Here is a 20,878-nt window from a genome sequence, read left to right as displayed (position 1 = left end):
GCATCTTACCGTTTCGTTATTTTATAACCTACAATGAAAGAAAGCATTGTGTGTCGATACTGCCGCCATCTGCTGCCAGCCACAACAGGAGCAGCTGATTGCTCGCACCTGCACTGATTGGAGTAGCAGCAGCCAGTCCACAGGACGCTCGAAGTCAGCAGACATGTCATCTTTAAATGATGTCATGTGTGACGTGGGTTACACTTGAATTGCTAGTGGACACATCTAGAACAGCAGTTTCTTTCATTTAAAAAAATGCAGCTCATTTTTATACTAAGACTGATATTGCTGGCTGGATTAAACCTGTATCAGGCCCGCAGGCTTTACGTTTGACACCCCTGGCTATAGCATCAATAGCAAGTTTTCAGATCATCTTTTTCTTTAAAAAAAAAAAAAAAAAAAAAAAAAAAAAAAAACAAAGCTTTTTTGACCTTCCACTATTGTAGCTACAGTATCACTGCTGGCGCTGATACTGTTGGCTATTCTCAGAATGACTGCATGGCTTCTAGTACTTGACTCCACACTCCTCTGGGTGCCAGCATGACGCCACTCTATTAGTCAGCACTGTGCGCACACACACACACACACACACACACACACCCGCACGCACGCACACACACACACACACACACGCATTGCGGTCTAAGAGCTTTGCCGTTTTTTATTTTAATAGAAAAAAAAAAGTATCCAAATAATACAACAGGAAGTCTCCAGTAAACATGTCAAAAACATTCTGATCAGGTCTGCGTTTCCATGGCAACGCCCAGCATCCTCCAACCCGCTTGAGCTCTCAGCTCCATTTGTTGCTACAGTGCCCGAGTGTGTGTGTGTGTGCAATAAAATAACAATAAAAACAACGTGAAGATGAAAGAATGAATGTCTGCTGGTGAAATGAAAAAGGATGAGACATGGCATGATGCTGATGAGGAGAACAAAATGACGGGATAAAAAAGCAAAAAAAGGTCGTCAACCTCCTGACTTGAAAAAAAAATATATATCACAAAATGTTCCCCCTTCCACGCCTCTGGCCTTGCTCCCTAAAAAGAGTCCCAATGTGGCGTCACATGACCCCTTAGTCCTAGGTCCGCCCCCATATTTGGAGTTGCTTGTTGGTAATTGGTGGAAAAGGACACACCACTGGTCTTGGAACCTTCTCTCTCCGCTTGTGTAGGAGGGGCCAGGTGTGAAAGGGGCGGGGCTACAGTCTCTGAAGAAAGTGTCTTTTTGTCTCATTCTCTCATTTATACTCTTGATAAAATACTATCTTTGCCGCTTGATGATCGGAAAACCCTGCACATGCACGCCCCCACTGCTAAAACACTGACTCAACTCTCTCACTCACACACACGCACACGCACACGCACACGCACACGCACACGCACACACACACGCACACACACACACACACACACACACACACACACACACACACACACACACACACACACACTTTGTGAGGGTCTCAGTTGGTGTCATCTCTAGGGGGGGCCACTGTGCTATGTCCCGTCATCTTCTTCCGAGCAGTAGTCTCTCCCCTGGAAACAATTAAAAAACAATTGTTATATTTCACTTTCACATTATACCACATTATACTCTCTAATTAACTTCTTTAATCACTACAAATAAATTAAAAAACGCCCCTAAAGTGAAACACAGCTGGTTTTCCCTCGCCTCCTTCCAGTGTGTATATGAGCGAGTGTAAGGTGGGTTTTGACTTAGTGGATACATTTAAGTCTTTTTGTTAATTTCTGTGATGCGAGGTGGCGGTTGTCATCAATAACTGGCGGGAGAATCTATCCTGTTTCATTATATGACTATATCCTGCACCAGATGGCTTTGCCTTAATGAGATTATTTTAGGTTTGTTTATTTTTATTCTGCCCGGTGGCAATTACCATAATTAACTGGCAGTAATCTACATTAATGATATGACACATACGCAAGGGACTATCGTTTTTCTATTGTCATGATTTTGTATTTCGAAGTAGTATCAATCAATGGGTGCGGCATAGCTCGGTTGGAAGAGTGGCCGTGCCAGCAACTTGAGGGTTCCGGGTTCGATTCCCTCTTCAGCCATCCTTGTCACTGCCGTTGTGTCCTTGGGCAAGACACTTTACCCACTTGCTCCCAGTGCCACCCACACTGGTTTAAATGTAACTTGGATATTGGGTTTCACTATGTAAAGAGCTTTGAGTCACTCGAGAAAAGCGCTATATAAATATAATTCAGTTCACTTCATCAATCAGAATTTTGGATTATTTTGAGTCGTGTTTATTTCCTATAAACACAATGAAGCATGACGACGGTTATTAATAACTGGCAAGAGGGATTATTACAGTGCATGAAGTGTTCCTAAGCCCATGTGGTGATATCCTTTACACACTGTCATCGGTTTTTGATGCCGTACCTCCTGAGGGATCGAAGGTCACAGGCATTCAATGTTGGTTTTGAGGCCTTGCCGCTCATGTGCGGTGATTACTCTAGATTCACTGAACCTTTTGATATTTCGGACTTTGGATGTTGAAATCCCTAAATTCTTTGCAATAGCTCGTTGAGAAATGTTGCTCTTAAACTGTTCAACAATGTTTTCACGTGTTTGTTCACAAAGTGGTGACCCTCGCCCCAGCTTTGTTTGTGAATGACCAAGAATTTCATGGAAGCTGCTTTTATAGCCAATCATGGCACCCACTTGTTCCCAATTAGCCTGTTCCCCTGTGGGATGTTCCAAATAAGTGTTTGATGAGCATCCCTCAAATTTCTCAGTCTTTTTTGCCACTTGTGCCAGCTTTTGTGAAACATGTTGCAGGCAGCAAATTCCAAATGAGCTAATATTTGCAAAAAAAACAAGTTTACCAGTTCGAATGTTAAAATATCTTGTCTTTGCAGTCGATTTAATTGAATATAGGTTGAAAAGCATTTGCAAATTGGTGGCAACTTGTCCAGGGTGTACACCGCCTTCCGCCCAAATGTAGCTGAGATAGGCACCAGCGCCCCCCGGGACCCCAAAGGGAATAAGTGGTAGAAAATGGATGGATGGATGTATTCTGTTTTAATTTACCATTTAAACAACCTGCCAACTTTACTTGTTTTGGGTTTTGTATCAGCGAGCATACTTTGCTTTGTGGATTATTTTGAGTCAATTTATTTACATCAATTATGCAAGGTGGCGCTTATTATTATTAATAATTGGCGTAGCCATCCTACTAATTACATAGCATGTCTACAGTGTGCATCAGATGGCTTTGACTGTATGGATTACTTTGAAGCTTTTCCGTTTATTACCCAGTTGACTCCATGGTGTGAGTGTACTCCTAAATTATATTCGGATGCAGTTTGAGGTACGTAATTACAATACCAACAGATGGCGCTGCAGTTAAAAACGGTATAGCTCGGTTGGTAGAGCGGCCGTGCCAGCAGCTTGAGGGTTGCAGGTTCGATCCCCGCTTCTGCCATCCTAGTCATTGCCTTTGTGTCCTTGGGCAAGACACTTTACCCACCTGCTCCCAGTGCCACCCACACTGGTTTAAATGCAACTTAGATATTGGGTTTCACTATGTAAAGCGCTTTGAGTCACTAGAGAAAAAGCGCTATATAAATATAATTCACTTCACTTCACTAAAAATGCTTGCAGTGTGTGTGGAAGTCGCCACTTCTGTAAAGTGTTTTACTGCCACCTACAGGACTGGAGGTCACATTTGAAAAAAAGCTAGCAGTAGTATGTCGCGTTTATCTTAAACTGACACATTCAATGAATTACGGCGTGACTTTTTGAGAATCTAGTGTCCTTTTTTTTATGTGTGTTACTTTTTAAATTTATTAACGACCATTTGACCGCGTCTTTTCAAACATTAAAGACCCGTTGTTTCTTTTAGGGCTCAGAGGCGCGATCTAATGCCTTTACACAAAAATACTGCAAATCACACCCAGCCGTCTTTCTATAAATCGTAAGAAAACAAACAACCTCGCCTCCCTCACCTTCTCAATCTTCTCATCCAGCATTCTGAAGAATTCCTGCTGGCTCTCTGACGAGTGAATACTGGCCGAAGGAGGGAGGGAGGAAGTTGGAGGATGGAGACGAGGAGGAGGATGAAGGCAACAAATACATCATGAGAATTTTCCATTACAACTTCCCACACCCCCCAGTCTTTTCTTACACACACGCAAACACACGCACAAATCCTCACTGCAGTGTGAGAACTCCTCAACCCCGGAAGGAATTTTAGTATCTGTCTATCAAATCTTCATAGGCCACAACATTAGGTACACCTACACACTCTATAAAGATATTAGAACAGGTACATCAAAATATATGTGACTAATACGATATATTGTGTCAGTATTTTAGAGGTGTCAAACTCAGATCTGGCCTGCCACTTCGTTTTTAAAGTGGCCCGACAATATTTTATGTGGCATTTAATGTTGTCAACCAAGTCATTTTAAGTGCCAACCACATTATTTTATTTGGCATTTAATATGGTATGCTGTTCAATCTGTGTGGCATCCATGTCATTGGAGTGGCCTGCCGCATCGTATATTATGTGACATTAAATGTGGTCCTCCAGCTCTCATTTCGTCTTGTGGCCTTTAATATGGTCTGCCATATCATTTAACGTGGCACCCATGTCATTTAATGTGGCCGACAACATTTTATGTGCCATTTAAAGTGGTCCTCAGCTCTCGTCCATCACGTCATTTGAGGTGCCACTAGTGCTATTATTTATGCACGTTATTTAATATAGTTTGCCATTTCATTTAATGTGGACTGACAACTTTTCATGTGGCATTTCACATTGTTCACCACGTCATTTTAGGTGCCACTCAAATTATTTTATGTGGAATTTAATGTTATTTAATGTGGTCCAGCACATTTTACGTGGCATTTAACGTGGTCCCCCAGCTCTCATTTGATGTGGTCCACCACATAATTTTAGGTGCCACCCATGTCATTTTATGTGGTATTTAGTATAGTCTGCCAGTCAATTTGCGTGGCATCCACGTCATTGATGTGGCATTTAACGCGGTCCACCAGTTCTCCTTTAATGTGGTCCACCGCCTCGTTTTAGGTGTCACCCACGTCGTTTTATGTGGCATTTAATATGGTCTGCCATACAATTTAACATGACATCCATGTCATTAAATGTAGCACCCAAGTTATTTAATGTGGCCTGCCACATCATTTTAGGTGCCACAAATTATTTTACATGGTATTTGATACGGTGTGCCATTTCATTTAATGTAGCCCGCGACATCAATTATTGTGGCCCAACAAAATTTTACTTGGCATTTAACGTACTCCACCAGGTCTCATTTAATGTGGTCCACCACCTCATTTTAGTTGTCACCCACATTGTATGTGGCATTTAATACGGTCTGCCATAATATTTATAGTGGCACCCATGTCATTGAAGTAGCACCCACGTCATTTAACGTGGCCAGCCACATCATTTAACGTGGTTTGACATTTTATGTGGCATTTAACGTCCACCAGCTCTCATTTAATGTGGTCCACCAAGTCATTTTAGGTGCCAAAAACATTTTTTTTATTTGGCATTTGATATGGTCTGCGGTATCATTTAATGTGGCCCGACAACATTTTATGTGGCATTTAACGCGGTCCACCAGCTCTCCTTTAATGTGGTCCACCGCTTCATTTTAGGTGTCACCCACGTCGTTTTACGTGGCTTTTAATATGGTCTGCCATACAATTTAATGTGGCATTCATGTCATTAAATGTAGCACCCAAGTTATTTAATGTGACCTGCCACATCATATAATTGGCATAACAACATTTTATATGGTATTCAAAGTGGTTTAATAGCCCTTATTTAAGGTGGCCTACCACATAATTTTAGGTGCCAAACACATTATTTTACATGGTGTTTGATACGGTATGCCATTTCATTCAATGTAGCCCGCCACATCAATTATTGTGGGCCAACAAATTTTTTACTTGGCATTAAACGTACTCCACCAGCTCTCATTTAATGTGGTCCACCACCTCATTTTAGGTGCCACCCACATCAATTTTTGTAACATTTAATATGGTCTGCCACATCATTTATTGTGGTCCACCAACTCTCATTTAACGTGGTCCACCATCTCATTTTAGGTGCCACTCACATCATTTTATGTGGCATTTATAATTGCCTGCCGTATAATTTAATGTGGCATCCAAATCATTTAATAAGGAATCGACATCATTTTACGTGGAATTTAACATTGTCCACCAGCTCAACCAGGTCATTTTAGGTGCTACACATGTCATTTTATGAGGCATTTAATTTGGTCTGCCTTGTCATTTAATGTGGCACCCACTTAATTAATGTGGCCTGCCACATCATATATTATGTGGCATTAAATGTGGTCTTCCAGCTCTCATTTAAAGTGGTCCACCACCTCATTTTAGGTGCTATTCACGTTATTTTATGTGGCATTAAATATGGTCTGCTATATCATTTAAAGTGGCCCCCATGTTATTTAACATGGCCAGCCAGATCATTGAATTTTGCCCAACACAGCTTTTTCTGTGGCATTTAATGTGGTCTGCTATATCATTTAAAGTGGCCCCACGTTATTTAACACGGCCAGCCAGATCATTCAATTTTGCCCAACTCATCATTTTATGTGGCATTTAATTTGGTCCAGCCATATTATGTGGCCTGCCACATCATATATTATGTGGCATTAAATGTGGTCTTCCAGCTCTCATTTAAGGTGGTCCACCACCTCATTTTAGGTGCTACTCACGTTATTTTATGTGGCATTAAATATGGTCTGCTATATCATTTAAAGTGGCCCCCACGTTATTTAATATGGCCAGCCAGATCATTGAATTTTGCCCAACACACCTTTTTATGTGGCATTTAATGTGGTCTGCTATATCATTTAAAGTGGCCCCCACGTTATTTAACACGGCCAGCCAGATCATTCAATTTTGCCCAACTCATCATTTTATGTGGCATTTAATTTGGTCCAGCCATATTATTTTATGTGGCACCCACGTCATTTATTGTGGCCTGTAAAACGTCGGAAATAATAAAGCACTTTCTGGCTAAATTATATGTGTTCTTTCGTTTGACGGGAAAAAAAATCCTGCAAGCAATACAACATGTTCTACACTTTAATCTGTGCATGCAACAAGATGTTCAAAGCACTTATTTGTTATCAAAATTGAATACTTAAATATCCCCCTGTCACCTTGACAAGTTATCCATCAATCTGTTATTCAAAAATATAATAATCAAAAACAGTTGTCTGTGCAAATTGTGTAACAAGGCTGTTATACATTTGAGGGCAGCCATACTGTAATTGCAATAATTAAAATGAGTTTGTTGCCCCTGCCCTATATATATATTATAGCTTCATTACACAGAGTGAAACATGTCAAGCCTTCATTTCTTGCAGGTGTAAGGATTAAGGCTCAAAAATATCATAATGCAGTGTCTCATACATTTTTAATATTGTAAAAAAAAAAAGAAAGTTGAATACTGGAAACTCAGAGTGTGTCAATACACTCAGCTCAGGAGACAATACCAGATTTTGAAAAGACTGCATTGACAAAATAAATGACTGGAAAAACAGACTTTTTAAAAATGTTGTGAGTCACAAACTCAGTGGCCTAGTGGTTAGAGTGTCTGCCCTGAGATGGGTAGGTTGTGAGTTCAAACCCCGGCCGAGTCATACCAAAGACTATAAAAATGGGACCCGTTACCTCCCAGCTTGGCACTCAGCATTAAGGGTTGGAATTGGGTGTTAAATCACCAAAAATGATTCCCGGGCGTGGCACCGCTGCTGCCCACTGCTCCCCTCACCGCCCAGGGGGTGATCAAGGGTGATGGGTCAAATGCAGAGAATAATTTTGCCACATCTAGTATGTGTGTGACAATCATCGATACTTTAACGTTAACCATGCAGGTGCATTTGGAAATGGTTTATGGCTTTGCATGCGTTTCTAAACTGTTGAGCTTCTTTTCCCAAATTGAAACAAAAATTAAAAATGGTAAGTGTAATTGAAAAAAAAAATGCCTATTGCTGCTTGAGGTAACATGCCAATCTATCCAAAGGACTGTTCTATTGCATCTTGGCGTCCATGACTGACCTATGTGATGGCAGTCATGGCTGCTTTCGTTTGGAAAAAAAAACAGAGCATCTTAAGCGGGTGGCGACTAAGCCAGTTTGTAGTGTGCGTTTCTTCTACACTTCCATGTTGCGTGCTTTATCAACCACGGCGGCGATCCTGTCGTTTGGTCTTTTAGGCTTTCAGTTGGTGGCGGCTGCTAGTGAGTCTTCTGCCCTCTACCCCGCAAGACAGCTTTTTTCTTAAATAAAAATGTTTCATCTCACAAGATCTCGCCAAACCCCTTTTGGTCAGAAGTCATAGTGTCACACCCGAAATAGCTGATGTATTTAGAACCTGCAAAGGTTTTCATTAGAGATGTCCGATAAAATCGGACTGCCGATATTATCGGCCGATAAATGCTTTAAAATGTAATATCAGAAATGATCGGTATTGGTTTCAAAAAGTAACATTTATGACTTTTTAAAACGCTGCTATACGGAGTGGTCCACGGACGTAGGGAGAAGTACAGAGCGTCAATAAACCTTAAAGGCACGGCCTTTGCGTGCCGGCCCAATCACATTATATCTACGGCTTTTCACACACACAAGTGAATGCAGCGCATACTTGGTCAACAGCCAAAAAGGTCACACAGAGGGTGGCCGTATAAAAAACTTTAACATTATTTCAAATATGCGCCACACTGTGAACCCACACCAAACAAGAATGACAAACATTTCGGGAGAACATCTGCACCGTAACACAACATAACAAATACCCAGTTCCCTTGCAGCACTAACTCTTCCGGGACATTACAATACACACCCCCGCCCACACCTCAACCCCCTCATACCCTCTCAGGGACAGCATGTCCCAAATTCCAAGCTGCTGTTTTAAGGCATGTTAAAAAGACATGCATTTTGTCAAATTGTGACTTCAATAATAAATATGAGTTGATTTATTTTGGAAAACCTTGTTACATTGATTAATGCATCCAGCGGGGCATCACAACAAAATTAGGCATAATGATGTGTTAATTCCACGGCTGTATATATCGGTATCGGTTGATATCGGAATCGGTAATTAATAGTTGGACAATATCGGAATATCGGCAAAAAAGCCATTATCGGACATCCTTAGTTTTCATCAATGGTCTCTCAGTCTGGGTCAGTAGGTTACACAATCACGGGGAAGACTGCGCACCTGTCAGTCGTTGGGCCCCTCCACAAGCTGAGTAAGCCACTAAAGATATTGCTAAAGAAGAGTGGTGTAACCAAGCATATTCATAGAAAAATTGAGAGGAAGGAAAGCGTTTGAAAGGAAAGAGGTGCGCTGACAAAAAGGGATAACCGCAGCCTTGAGAGGATTGTCAAGCACAATCCATTCAAGAATTCTAAGAGAGGACGAAGGCTGAAGTCAAAAAAGTCACTACAAAATGTCACATTTCTCACGTTAAGCCACTACTAAACCAGAGACAACGTCTGTAGGCTGGAACGATCGATTATTTTAGTAATTGAGTAATCTATCGATTAGTTTGTTCGCTAAACCGAGTAGCGTCCTATCTGGGCTCAGAGGTCCAAAGTCTTCTTTCATATGAAAGTCATTCATAAAATGGAGGTGCGGCAGTCTGAAAGGTTTGTTTTCATGCACTAAATGAGTTGATTTCTCAAATGATTAAGAATTCTACAACACATGGAGGACCTGAATCTGATAGTGTTTGACTTTTTAAAGATCGTATTAAAATCTCTGTGGAAAACCGACACGCTGCTCTTTACAACATTATTCACATTCAAAGAACAAGCCGGGAGGTGCGGGGTAGCATACAATTTCAAGATAAAGAAGCTGAAAAAGGTCAATATTTCTTTAAAGTGTATAATATGAAAAAATCCACCCTTATGATAAATGTCCCAAAAAGACACTTTAAAGAGGAACTGCACTCTTTTTGAATGTTTCTTATCATTCTCAATTCCTATACGAGACCAGAACAAATGTTTTTCTCTTTTTTATGTATTTTGTAGAGATGTCCGATAATATCGGCAGCCTGATATTATCGTCTGATAAATGCTTTAAAATGTAATATCGGAAATTATCGGTATTGGTTTCAAAAAGTAACATTTATGACTTTTTAAAACGCCGCTGTACGGAGTGGTACACGGACGTAGGGAGGAGTACAGAGCGCCAATATACCTTAGAGGCAATGCCTTTGCGTGCCGACCTAATCACATAATATCAACGGCCTTTCACACGCACAAGTGAATGCAATGCATATTTGGTCAACAGCCATACAGGTCACACTGGGGGTGGCCGTATAAACAACTTTAACACTGTTACAAATATGCGCCACACTGTGAACCCACATCAAAAAAGAATGACAAAAACATTTCGGGAGAACATCCGCATCGTGACACAACAAAAACAAAACAGAACAAATACCCAGACCCCCCTGCAGCACTAACTCTTCCGGGACGCTACAATATACACCCCCGCAACCCCCTGTCCCCCAAAACCCCCTCCTCCCAACCCCGCCCACCTGAACCTCCTCACGTTCTCTCAGGGAGAGCATGTCCCAAATTCTAAGCTGCTGTTTTGAGGCATGTTAGAAAAAATAATGCACTATGTGACTTCATTAATAAATTGGCATTTTTTTCCATAACTTGAGTTGATTTATTCCGGAAAACCTTGTTACATTGTTTAATGCATCCAGCGGGGCATCACAACAAAATTAGGCATTATAATTTGGCGATATATATAACTGTATATATCGACATCGGTTGATATTGGAATCAGTAATTAAGAGTTGGACAATATCGGAATATCGGATATTGCCAAAAAAGCCATTATCAGACATCTCTAGTATTTTGAATTGTAAAACACGGCTCGTACTAGACGGCTAACAATAAAGACAAAGGGATACATCTATTCCGTCAATAAAAACATCCAAAAATTGGCCAGAGTACTCCGTTTCTATCTTGTAACCTAAGCAGTGGTCAAGTATTTGCAATGTTGTTATTATAAGACACAGGTTTTAAACTCAAGGCACGGGGGCCAGATCTGGCCCTCCACGTCATTGTATATGAAGCCTGGAAATAATGTGTCAATAAAATACCATATATTTTGTCTACTTTCTTATTTTCTTACTAAAGGTTTTAGGTTTTTCCCCAATTTGACAGGAAAAAAATGATGTCCTATATTGCAACAAATATTAAATTAACTATTTTACTACAAATTCAAATAAATACATAAATAGCTGCTTAACTTCTGATTGTGAAGCAAGTTATCCATCAAATTGTACACTATAAAAGTGACCATTAAAAAAAAAGTAAAATAATCAAATATATAGGCAAAACCCTTAACTATTAAATGTACAAGCAGCCCTCTGAGGGCAGCCATGACTGCGGTGTGGCCATCAATGAAGACCAGTTTGACATCCCTGTTATTAGAACTAAGATCAAGGAACTGCTTTTAGCGGCGCTGTGATCACAGAGAGGTACATTCGCTAATTCAACTATTGACAACCGGAGCCGATGAGCTGCTGCGTCGCCATTGAGTTGGTAAAAGTTCAAGCTCGATTATAACTCATGCCTTGTACTTGTATTGTAGAAGAATGTGGCCATTAACGAAAAGTTGGTCAACTTTGAAATTATTTCAGACCTGAAGACATCGCGAGAAAGACACGGCAAGCTGTTAGTTTGATCCAAGTATGTTTTTTACCTGAGAACTACGATGAATTCATCGTCTAAACCAGTGGTTCTCAAATGGGGGTACTTGAAGGTATGCCAAGGGGTACGCGAGATTTTATTAAAATAGTCTAAAATTAGCAACAATTCAAAAATCCTTAGAAATATATTTATTGAATAATACTTCAACAAAATATGAATGTAAGTTCATAAACTGTGAAAATAAATGCATCCATCCATCCATCCATCTTCTTCCGCTTATCCGAGGTCGGGTCGCGGGGGCAACAGCCTAAGCAGAGAAACCCAGACTTCCCTCTCCCCAGCCACTTCGTCTAGCTCTTCCCGGGGGATCCCGAGGCGTTCCCAGGCCAGCCGGGAGACATAGTCTTCCCAACGTGTCCTGGGTCTTCCCCGTGGCCTCCTACCGGTTGGACGTGCCCTAAACACCTCCCTAGGGAGGCGTTCGGGTGGCATCCGGACCAGATGCCCGAACCACCTCATCTGGCTCCTCTCGATGTGAAGGAGCAGCGGCTTTACTTTGAGTTCCTCCCGGATGGCAGAACTTCTCACCCTATCTCTAAGGGAGAGCCCTGCCACACGGCGGAGGAAACTCATTTCGGCCGCTTGTACCCGTGATCTTATCCTTTCGGTCATGACCCAAAGCTCAGGACCATAGGTGAGGATGGGAACGCAGATCGACCGGTAAATTGAGAGCTTTGCCTTCCGGCTCAGCTCCTTCTTCACCACAACGGATCGATACAACGTCCGCATTACTGAAGACGCCGCACCGATCCGCCTGTCGATCTCAGGAACCACTCTTCCCTCACTCGTGAATAAGACTCCTAGGTACTTGAACTCCTCCACTTGGAGGAGGGTCTCCACCCCAACCCGGAGATGGCATTCCACCCTTTTCCGGGCGAGAACCATGGACTCGGACTTGGAGGTGCTGATTTTCATTCCGGTCGCTTCACACTCGGCTGCAAACCGATCCAGTGAGAGCTGAAGATCCCGGTCAGATGAAGCCATCAGGACCACATCATCTGCAAAAAGCAGAGACCTAATCCTGCGGTCACCAAACCGGAACCCCTCAACGCCTTGACTGCGCCTAGAAATTCTGTCCATAAAAGTTATGAACACAATCGGTGACAAAGGAAAGCCTTGGCGGAGTCCAAACCTAACTGGAAATGTGTTCGACTTACTGCTGGCAATGCGGACCAAGCTCTGGCACTGATCGTACAGGAAGCGGACCGCCACAATAAGACAGTCCGATACCCCATACTCTCTGAGCACTCCCCACAGGACCTCCCGAGGGACACGGTCGAATGCCTTCTCCAAGTCCACAAAGCACATGTAGACTGGTTGGGCAAACTCCCCTGCACCCTCAAGAACCCTGCCGAGAGTATAGAGCTGGTCCACAGTTCCACGACCAGGACGAAAACCACACTGTTCCTCCTGAATCCGAGGTTCGACTATCCGGCGTAGCCTCCTCTCCAGTACACCTGAATAAATCTTACCGAGAAGGCTGAGGAGTGTGATCCCACGATAGTTGGAACACACCCTCCGGTCCCCCTTCTTAAAGAGCGGAACCACCACCCCGATCTGCCAATCCAGAGGTACCGCCCCCGATGTCCACGCGATGCTGCAGAGTCTTGTCAACCAAGACAGCCCCACAGCATCCAGAGCCTTAAGGAACTCCGGGCGGATCTCGTCCACCCCCGGGGCCTTGAAACCGAGGAGCTTTTTAACTACCTCAGCGAGCTCAACCCCAGAAATAGGAGAGTCCACCACAGATTCCGCAGGCACTGCTTCCTCATAGGAAGACGTGTTGGTGGGATTGAGGAGGTCTTCGAAGTATTCCTTCCACCTATCCACAACATCCGCAGTTGAGGTCAGCAGAACACCATCCGCACCATACACGGTGTTGATAGTGCACTGCTTCCCCTTCCTGAGGCGGCGGACGGTGGTCCAGAAAATAAATGCAACAATTCAATATTCGGTGTTGACAGCTAGATTTTTTGAGGACATGTTCCATAAATATTGATGTTAAAGAACTCTTTTTTTGTGAAGAAATGTTTAGAATTAAATTGATGTATCCAGATGGATCTCTATTACAATCCCCAAAGAGGGCACTTTAAGTTAATGATTACTTCTATGTGTAGAAATCTTTAATTATAATTGAATCACTTGTTTATTTTTCAACAAGTTTTTAGTTATCTTTATATCTTTTTTTCCCAAATAGTTCAAGAAAGACCACTACAAATGAGAAATATTTTGCACTCTTATACAATTTAATAAATCAGAAACTGATGACATAGTGCAGTATTTTACTTTATCTCTTTTTTTCAAACAAAAATGCTTTGCTCTGATTAGGGGGTACTTGAATTAAAAAAATGTTCACAGGGGGTACATCACTGAAAAAAGGTTGAGAACCACTGGTCTAAACAAGGAACATAAGTCTTGTGTTGAAAGACAAACACCCCAACATCCAAGTGATAGCGGACATTGTACAGTAAGTGATTGTTTTATTACGTTTGCACCCAGCAATACGGCTACTTGTAGCTCATCCTCTGTACACAGGCTCATTATTTGTTTCAAAGTAGATGTTTTTGGCTTGCACAAAGTCTATTGTTGAAGGAAATAGCGTTGTGATGTGCTTTGTGGAACCAATACGCCCCTACAAAACAAAAGCACTAAAATACTGTAAATGTTCCATGATGTCATGAATGTTTTAGTGACTACTTTTACAATATACTTAAAGCATGTACCGTATATAAAACGTTATTGGAGGTTTTTTAGAGGGCTTTATAGGCACAGTAGATCAAATTTCCATTTCCTCTTGGTAGCGTTTATTATGATATAGAATGCAGAAAAAAGAGACATGTGTGCCTGTCTCACATAGACTGTCAATGATGATTAAAAAAAAAATGCAGTTCCACTTTTAATACGTGACATGACACCAGCCGTGGAGAGTAACCTATAAACAGCCTTGTTCTAACACCAACATTTTTGTATAGACAATTACGATAATAGAGTGAAATATAATGTGTTTTGTTAGTCAGTAGATAACAATAATATAGATTAGTAGTTATTATTGTTATCCACTGACTAATAGTTATTATTGTTATCCACTGACTAACAAAACAGTAGATAATAATCGTCAGTAGATAACAATAATAAAGATTAGTAGTTATTAATGTTATCCACTGACTAACAAAACAATAAAGATTAGTAGTCTGCGGTGAGGTGGCGACTTGTCCAGGGTGTACCCCGCCTTCCGCCCGATTGTAGTTGAGATAGGCGCCAGCGCCCCCCGCGACCTCAAAGGGAATAAATGGTAGAAAATGAATGGATGGATGGATGGATGGAAGATTAGTAGTAGATCACTGTGGAGGGGAGCGTGGCCTGCAGCGAAGCGGGGTGTGCCAGGATCGGCCTCGAAGTCAGCGACAGGTGAGTAGATGGCCCACCTGGGGCTTGTTATCTAATCACCTGTCGCTCTGTATAAGCAGCAACCAGGAGGAGAGAGGTGGTTGGAGCTGGCGTGAGGGCGAGAGCGTGCCTGTCACAGCGACAAAAGACAATTGCTGCAAAGCAACCCACAGACTTTTATGAAAATAAAACTGGAAGAGAGCTTCCACAATCACATAGAGCATCTTTGCCTTTATCTTATTAATTTTAAAATCATCTTTATTTAGACTTTAGTGACATAAAATTTTAACTTTCAAATACAACAATTTAGACATAGTCATAAGCATGTGAACCAGCAAATAAACATAGTGTACTGTGTAGTTTGTATTTACAATAGTCAAATATTTTTGATTATCTCTGATGACCATTACGACCACAAGTGTCATTCAAACGTATTAAAACATTACCAACAGCACCAAATAACTGTGGAAATGTTGTAGTTATCGGTTTGATCCTGAGCTTGAATACTTCTAGCACTAGTTTTTTTACATATTTACATTACCACATAGCTAAACCAGCTGAAATAACAACAATCACCCCCTAGTGATAAAAGGCCTTAAGATATAAAACATAGAAACTGGGACTTAACATGTAGGATGTTAAAAGAAATAAATCAGAACTATTTGAGAAACCAGACTAATTTAGTACATGAAAACTGACTGACTGCCATGTCATCTGATGTGTTTTCTAAAGTCCACAATCAACGCAAATAATCTACCAGGAAATTCTACAGCACCTCATCCTTTCTTCTGCTGACAAGCTTGATGGAGATGTGGATTTAATTTCCCAGCAGGACTTGGCACCTGCCCACACGGCCTAACGTACCGCAAGCTGCTTCAATGCCCATGATGTTACCGTGCTTGATTGCGTGATGGCCTCCATGCAACCCCCGACTTTTAAGCAGTAATTCATGCAAAAGCAGCCCAGTGAGTGCATTGATTTTTTTGAGACACAGAATTCCGGGTGTTTAATTATCTATACGTTATAATCATCAAACTTGCAAGAAATAAAGACATTAAATATGGGTTTCACTTTCTGAAACGAGTGACAAAAAATAGTCAACTCTGTATATTAAAGGCTCAATATATTAGAAAGGGCTCTCAGTATGATGCATGGCAAACTGCAACCACAATGATAAACGTACTTTACATTAAGACATTATTATAACTGTGTTTTCTGGACACTTACTTTGATTTAATGTTTGCCGTTTCATCCTGCTGCTGCTGCTGCTTGCCCCTGTGTTGCACGTTACTTTTTTCCTGAAACACACATCAACAGGTGTTATTTCACGTAAATACAGAAAAATCTTTGAAATGGATTCTACTACTTGCTGCTGTGGCCACATGTCAACATCCTATTATTGTGTTACTGGTTAATTATTCATAGGCATTTTAACAATATGACAACACACTTCAAGGCTGCTGTTTTACAATATTTTGCCATTTTAATGTGTTCATAAGGTGTCATGTTTCGGATTAAGGAATTGTTAAATGAAACAGTCTTTAAAAAAATCTATAATAAAGACAATAATGCTAATTAATCAGTCAGAAATCAAAATTATGGCTGACATTTTGTATGTTATGCTTGCTGTGTTAATATTGGGCATATAAAATGAATACATTGTGAACAAAAATATAAACGATGTTTGCTCCCATTTTTCATTAGTTGAACTCAAAGATCTAAAAATTTTACTATATACCCAAAAGTATATAGTAGGGTTGTCCCGATACCAATGTACCGAATGTATTTCGATACTTTTCTTCATAAAGGAGACCAAAAAAATGGCTTTATTTGAACAAAAAAATCTTATGCTACATTAAACATATGTGTTTTATTGCAAGCTTGCCCTTAAATAAAATAGTTAACATATTAGACAACTTTTCTTTTATTGGTAAGTAAGCAAACAAATGCTCCTAATTTAGCTGCTGACGTATGCAGTAAAATATTGTGTCATGTTCCATTTTATTATTTTGGCAAAATTATGAGGGACAAGTGTTAGAACATAGATTACAAATCTACTGATTCATTTACTGTTAATATCTGCCTACTTTCTCTTTTAACATGTTCTATCTACTCTTCTGTTAAAATGTAATAATCACTTATTCTTCTGTTGTTTGGATGCTTTATATTAGTTTTGGATGAGACTTGAGACCACAAATTTGGGTATCGATCTGATACCAAGTAGTTACAAGATCATACATTGGTCATATTCAAATGTGTCCTAGGACATATTTCCTGAGTTTATAAAAGATTTAAATTTAAAAAAAAAAAGATTTTGTGATGCTAAAAAAATATCGATGTAATCATAGTAGTATCAACTAAATAAGCTCTTGTACTTGATAATATTACAGTGGATGTCAGGTTTAGAGTCACCCATGGCGTTTGTTTACATTGTGACACCAGTGAGCTACGTGAAGCATGTTTAGCTATTCCTCGTCCTGCAGAGATGATGCTTGTAAGAAACTCACTTTATTTGCCGCCATGGAGGCGAAGATTAGTTATTTAGAAGTAGTTAAAACACTGCAGACTGCGAATGGACGTTAGCTAATTAGCTAGCCATGTCTTAAAGCAGCTCTTCCTGAGGCTGTTTCAGTGTTATAACTTCACTTTTACCTTTAGTTTTTAAGCCAAAATGCGTCCATTCTCTCTTTTCTGTCTACACACATTGTCTGCTTGTAATGACGCCTGTCTTGGTTTTTCTGTCTTTTGATTTACATGTTTTATTTTGAAAAGCAATTTCTCTTGTTTCAGATCACGGGCCCTTCCTCTTGTGTCAACAGTCTGACGTCATCCCTGACCCTTGATTGTTTCCACCTGTTTCCCATTACCCTCATGTTCCATTTAAGCCCCTGCCTCCCCTTGTTCTGTGCCAGATTGTCTCGAGCTTTCGTGTCAGTCTAGTGTCCAAGTCCATGTCCATGTTTGTATCCATGCCTTGTCTTTTCCCACCTCTACTTCCTTGGAACAAAGAACCCATGCTGTTCATTTTGAATTTCACTTTTTCTCCTCCTTAGAGCGACCTTTGTTATTCTAGCCTTTGTCCAACCAATGTGGTGAGTTTTTGTATTTTTCTAAATTCCTTTTCTTCCTCAAAGATTGAGTGATATTTTGTTTATCTTTATAAGAGTATACATTTATAGCCCTTTTTGTTATTCCTCCTGTTGGAGCGCTTTATGTTAAATTTTTCATAGCAGATAAGACACTAATTGTAGTTCGTCCTTTTGTAAGTTTTTTTTCCTCCTTTTTTTTGGAGGGATTTTCGGTGTATCCCTTTTCGGAATTATTTCCGCTGTTTTTTTTGTTTTTGTTCATCATTAAATGCGTATTACTCTGGCTGTTTCAAAATAAAAGCTTTTTTAGAACCTCATCTCTGCATCTGAGTCCACTCCTTATTCCAAGCCCTGACAACGCCGTGAGTGTGCGTTGCCAAACATGCTCGTCTGCTTATAAAGCCAGCAATGTCATGACGTAATGCCCGTTAAAAAAAGGGGGACGGTGACCGGTACTTTTTAGAGGCGGTATAGTACCAAATATGATTAATTAGTATCGCGGTACTATACTAGTACTGGTATACCGTACAACCCTAGTATGTATTATATACACAAAACTTGTGTATACAACCCCGAGACCCCAAATAAAGCTAACTGCACATTTCATAGTGGCCTTTTATTGTGAGCAACCTCAGGCACACCTGTGCAATATTCATGCTGTTTAATCAGCATCTTGATATGGCACACCTGTAAGGTGTAAGGATTGTCTTAACGAATAAGAAATGCTCAGATTGAGACAGATTTTTGAACAATAATTGAGAGGAATAGTTATTCTGTGTATACAGTAAAACAGGGGCGCTCACACTTTTTCTGCAGGCGAGCTACTTTTCAATTGACCAAGTCGAGGAGATCTACCTCATTCCTATTTATAATTTATATTTATTTATTTATGAAAGAGACATTTTTGTTAACAAGTTAATGATGTTTAATGATAATACAAGCATGTTTAACACACATAGATTCCTTTCTTTCATGAAGACAAGAATATCCATCCATCCATCCATCATCTTCCGCTTATCCGAGGTCGGGTCGCGGGGGCAACAGCCTAAGCAGGGAAACCCAGACTTCCCTCTCCCCAGCCACTTCGTCTAGCTCTTCCCGGGGGATCCCGAGGCGTTCCCAGGCCAGCCGGGAGACATAGTCTTCCCAACGTGTCCTGGGTCTTCCCCGTGGCCTCCTACCGGTTGGACGTGCCCTAAACACCTCCCTAGGGAGGCGTTCGGGTGGCATCCTGACCAGATGCCCGAACCACCTCATCTGGCTCCTCTCGATGTGAAGGAGCAGCGGCTTTACTTTGAGTTCCTCCCGGATGGCAGAGCTTCTCACCCTATCTCTAAGGGAGAGCCCCGCCACACGGCGGAGGAAACTCATTTCGGCCGCTTGTACCCGTGATCTTATCCTTTCGGTCATGACCCAAAGCTCATGACCATAGGTGAGGATGGGAACGTAGATCGACCGGTAAATTGAGAGCTTTACCTTCCGGCTCAGCTCCTTCTTCACCACAACGGACCGGTACAACGTCCGCATTACTGAAGACGCCGCACCGATCCGCCTGTCGATCTCACGATCCACTCTTCCCTCACTCGTGAACAAGACTCCTAGGTACTTGAACTCCTCCACTTGGGGCAGGGTCTCCTCCCCAACCCGGAGATGGCATTCCACCCTTTTCCGGGCGAGAACCATGGACTCGGACTTGGAGGTGCTGATTCTCATTCCGGTCGCTTCACACTCGGCTGCGAACCGATCCAGCGAGAGCTGAAGATCCCGGTCAGATGAAGCCATCAGGACCACATCATCTGCAAAAAGCAGAGACCTAATCCTGCGGTTACCAAACCGGAACCCCTCAACGCCTTGACTGCGCCTAGAAATTCTGTCCATAAAAGTTATGAACAGAATCGGTGACAAAGGACAGCCTTGGCGGAGTCCAACCCTCACTGGAAATGTGTTCGACTTACTGCCGGCAATGCGGACCAAGCTCTGGCACTGATCGTACAGGGAGCGGACCGCCACAATAAGACAGTCCGATACCCCATACTCTCTGAGCACTCCCCACAGGACTTCCCGAGGGACACGGTCGAATGCCTTCTCCAAGTCCACAAAGCACATGTAGACTGGTTGGGCAAACTCCCATGCACCCTAAAGAACCCTGCCGAGAGTATAGAGCTGGTCCACAGTTCCACGACCAGGACGAAAACCACACTGTTCCTCCTGAATCCGAGGTTCGACTATCCGACGTAGCCTCCTCTCCAGTACACCTGAATAAACCTTACCGGGAAGGCTGAGGAGTGTGATCCCACGATAGTTGGAACACACCCTCCGGTCCCCCTTCTTAAAGAGAGGAACCACCACCCCGGTCTGCCAATCCAGAGGTACCGCCCCCGATGTCCACGCGATGCTGCAAAGTCTTGTCAACCAAGACAGCCCCACAGCATCCAGAGCCTTAAGGAACTCCGGGCGGATCTCGTCCACCCCTGGGGCCTTGCCACCGAGGAGCTTTTTAACTACCTCAGCGACCTCAGCCCCAGAAATAGGAGAGGCCACCACAGATTCCCCAGGCACTGCTTCCTCATAGGAAGACGTGTTGGTGGGATTGAGGAGGTCTTCGAAGTATTCCTTCCACCTATCCAC

The 20,878-nt window shown here is 41.8% G+C and overlaps 1 protein-coding gene across 4 annotated transcripts in view; it reads right to left on the bottom strand.

Moving 5' to 3' along the window:
- Positions 1–635: 635 nt before the first annotated feature.
- The window catches only part of zgc:92140 (uncharacterized protein LOC447854 homolog), an 87,612-nt gene continuing 67,369 nt past the window's right edge, over positions 636–20,878 (bottom strand). For 2 of the 4 annotated variants that reach the window (XM_061888316.1, XM_061888315.1), the window contains exons 4-6: positions 16,389–16,459; positions 3,975–4,035; positions 636–1,535 (exon numbers count right to left, since the gene is read on the bottom strand). In XM_061888316.1, coding sequence (XP_061744300.1) covers positions 1,497–1,535; positions 3,975–4,035; positions 16,389–16,459 — 171 coding nt within the window. In that variant the 3' untranslated portion in view covers positions 636–1,496. The remainder of the gene's footprint in view (positions 1,536–3,974; positions 4,036–16,388; positions 16,460–20,878) is intronic. The other 2 variants (XM_061888318.1, XM_061888317.1) reach the window with 1 other exon arrangement.

The sequence above is a fragment of the Nerophis ophidion genome, linkage group LG26, assembly GCF_033978795.1.
Source record: "Nerophis ophidion isolate RoL-2023_Sa linkage group LG26, RoL_Noph_v1.0, whole genome shotgun sequence".
NCBI classification, from domain to species: Eukaryota; Metazoa; Chordata; class Actinopteri; order Syngnathiformes; family Syngnathidae; genus Nerophis; species Nerophis ophidion.
This window is presented reverse-complemented; position numbering and strand designations above follow the sequence as displayed.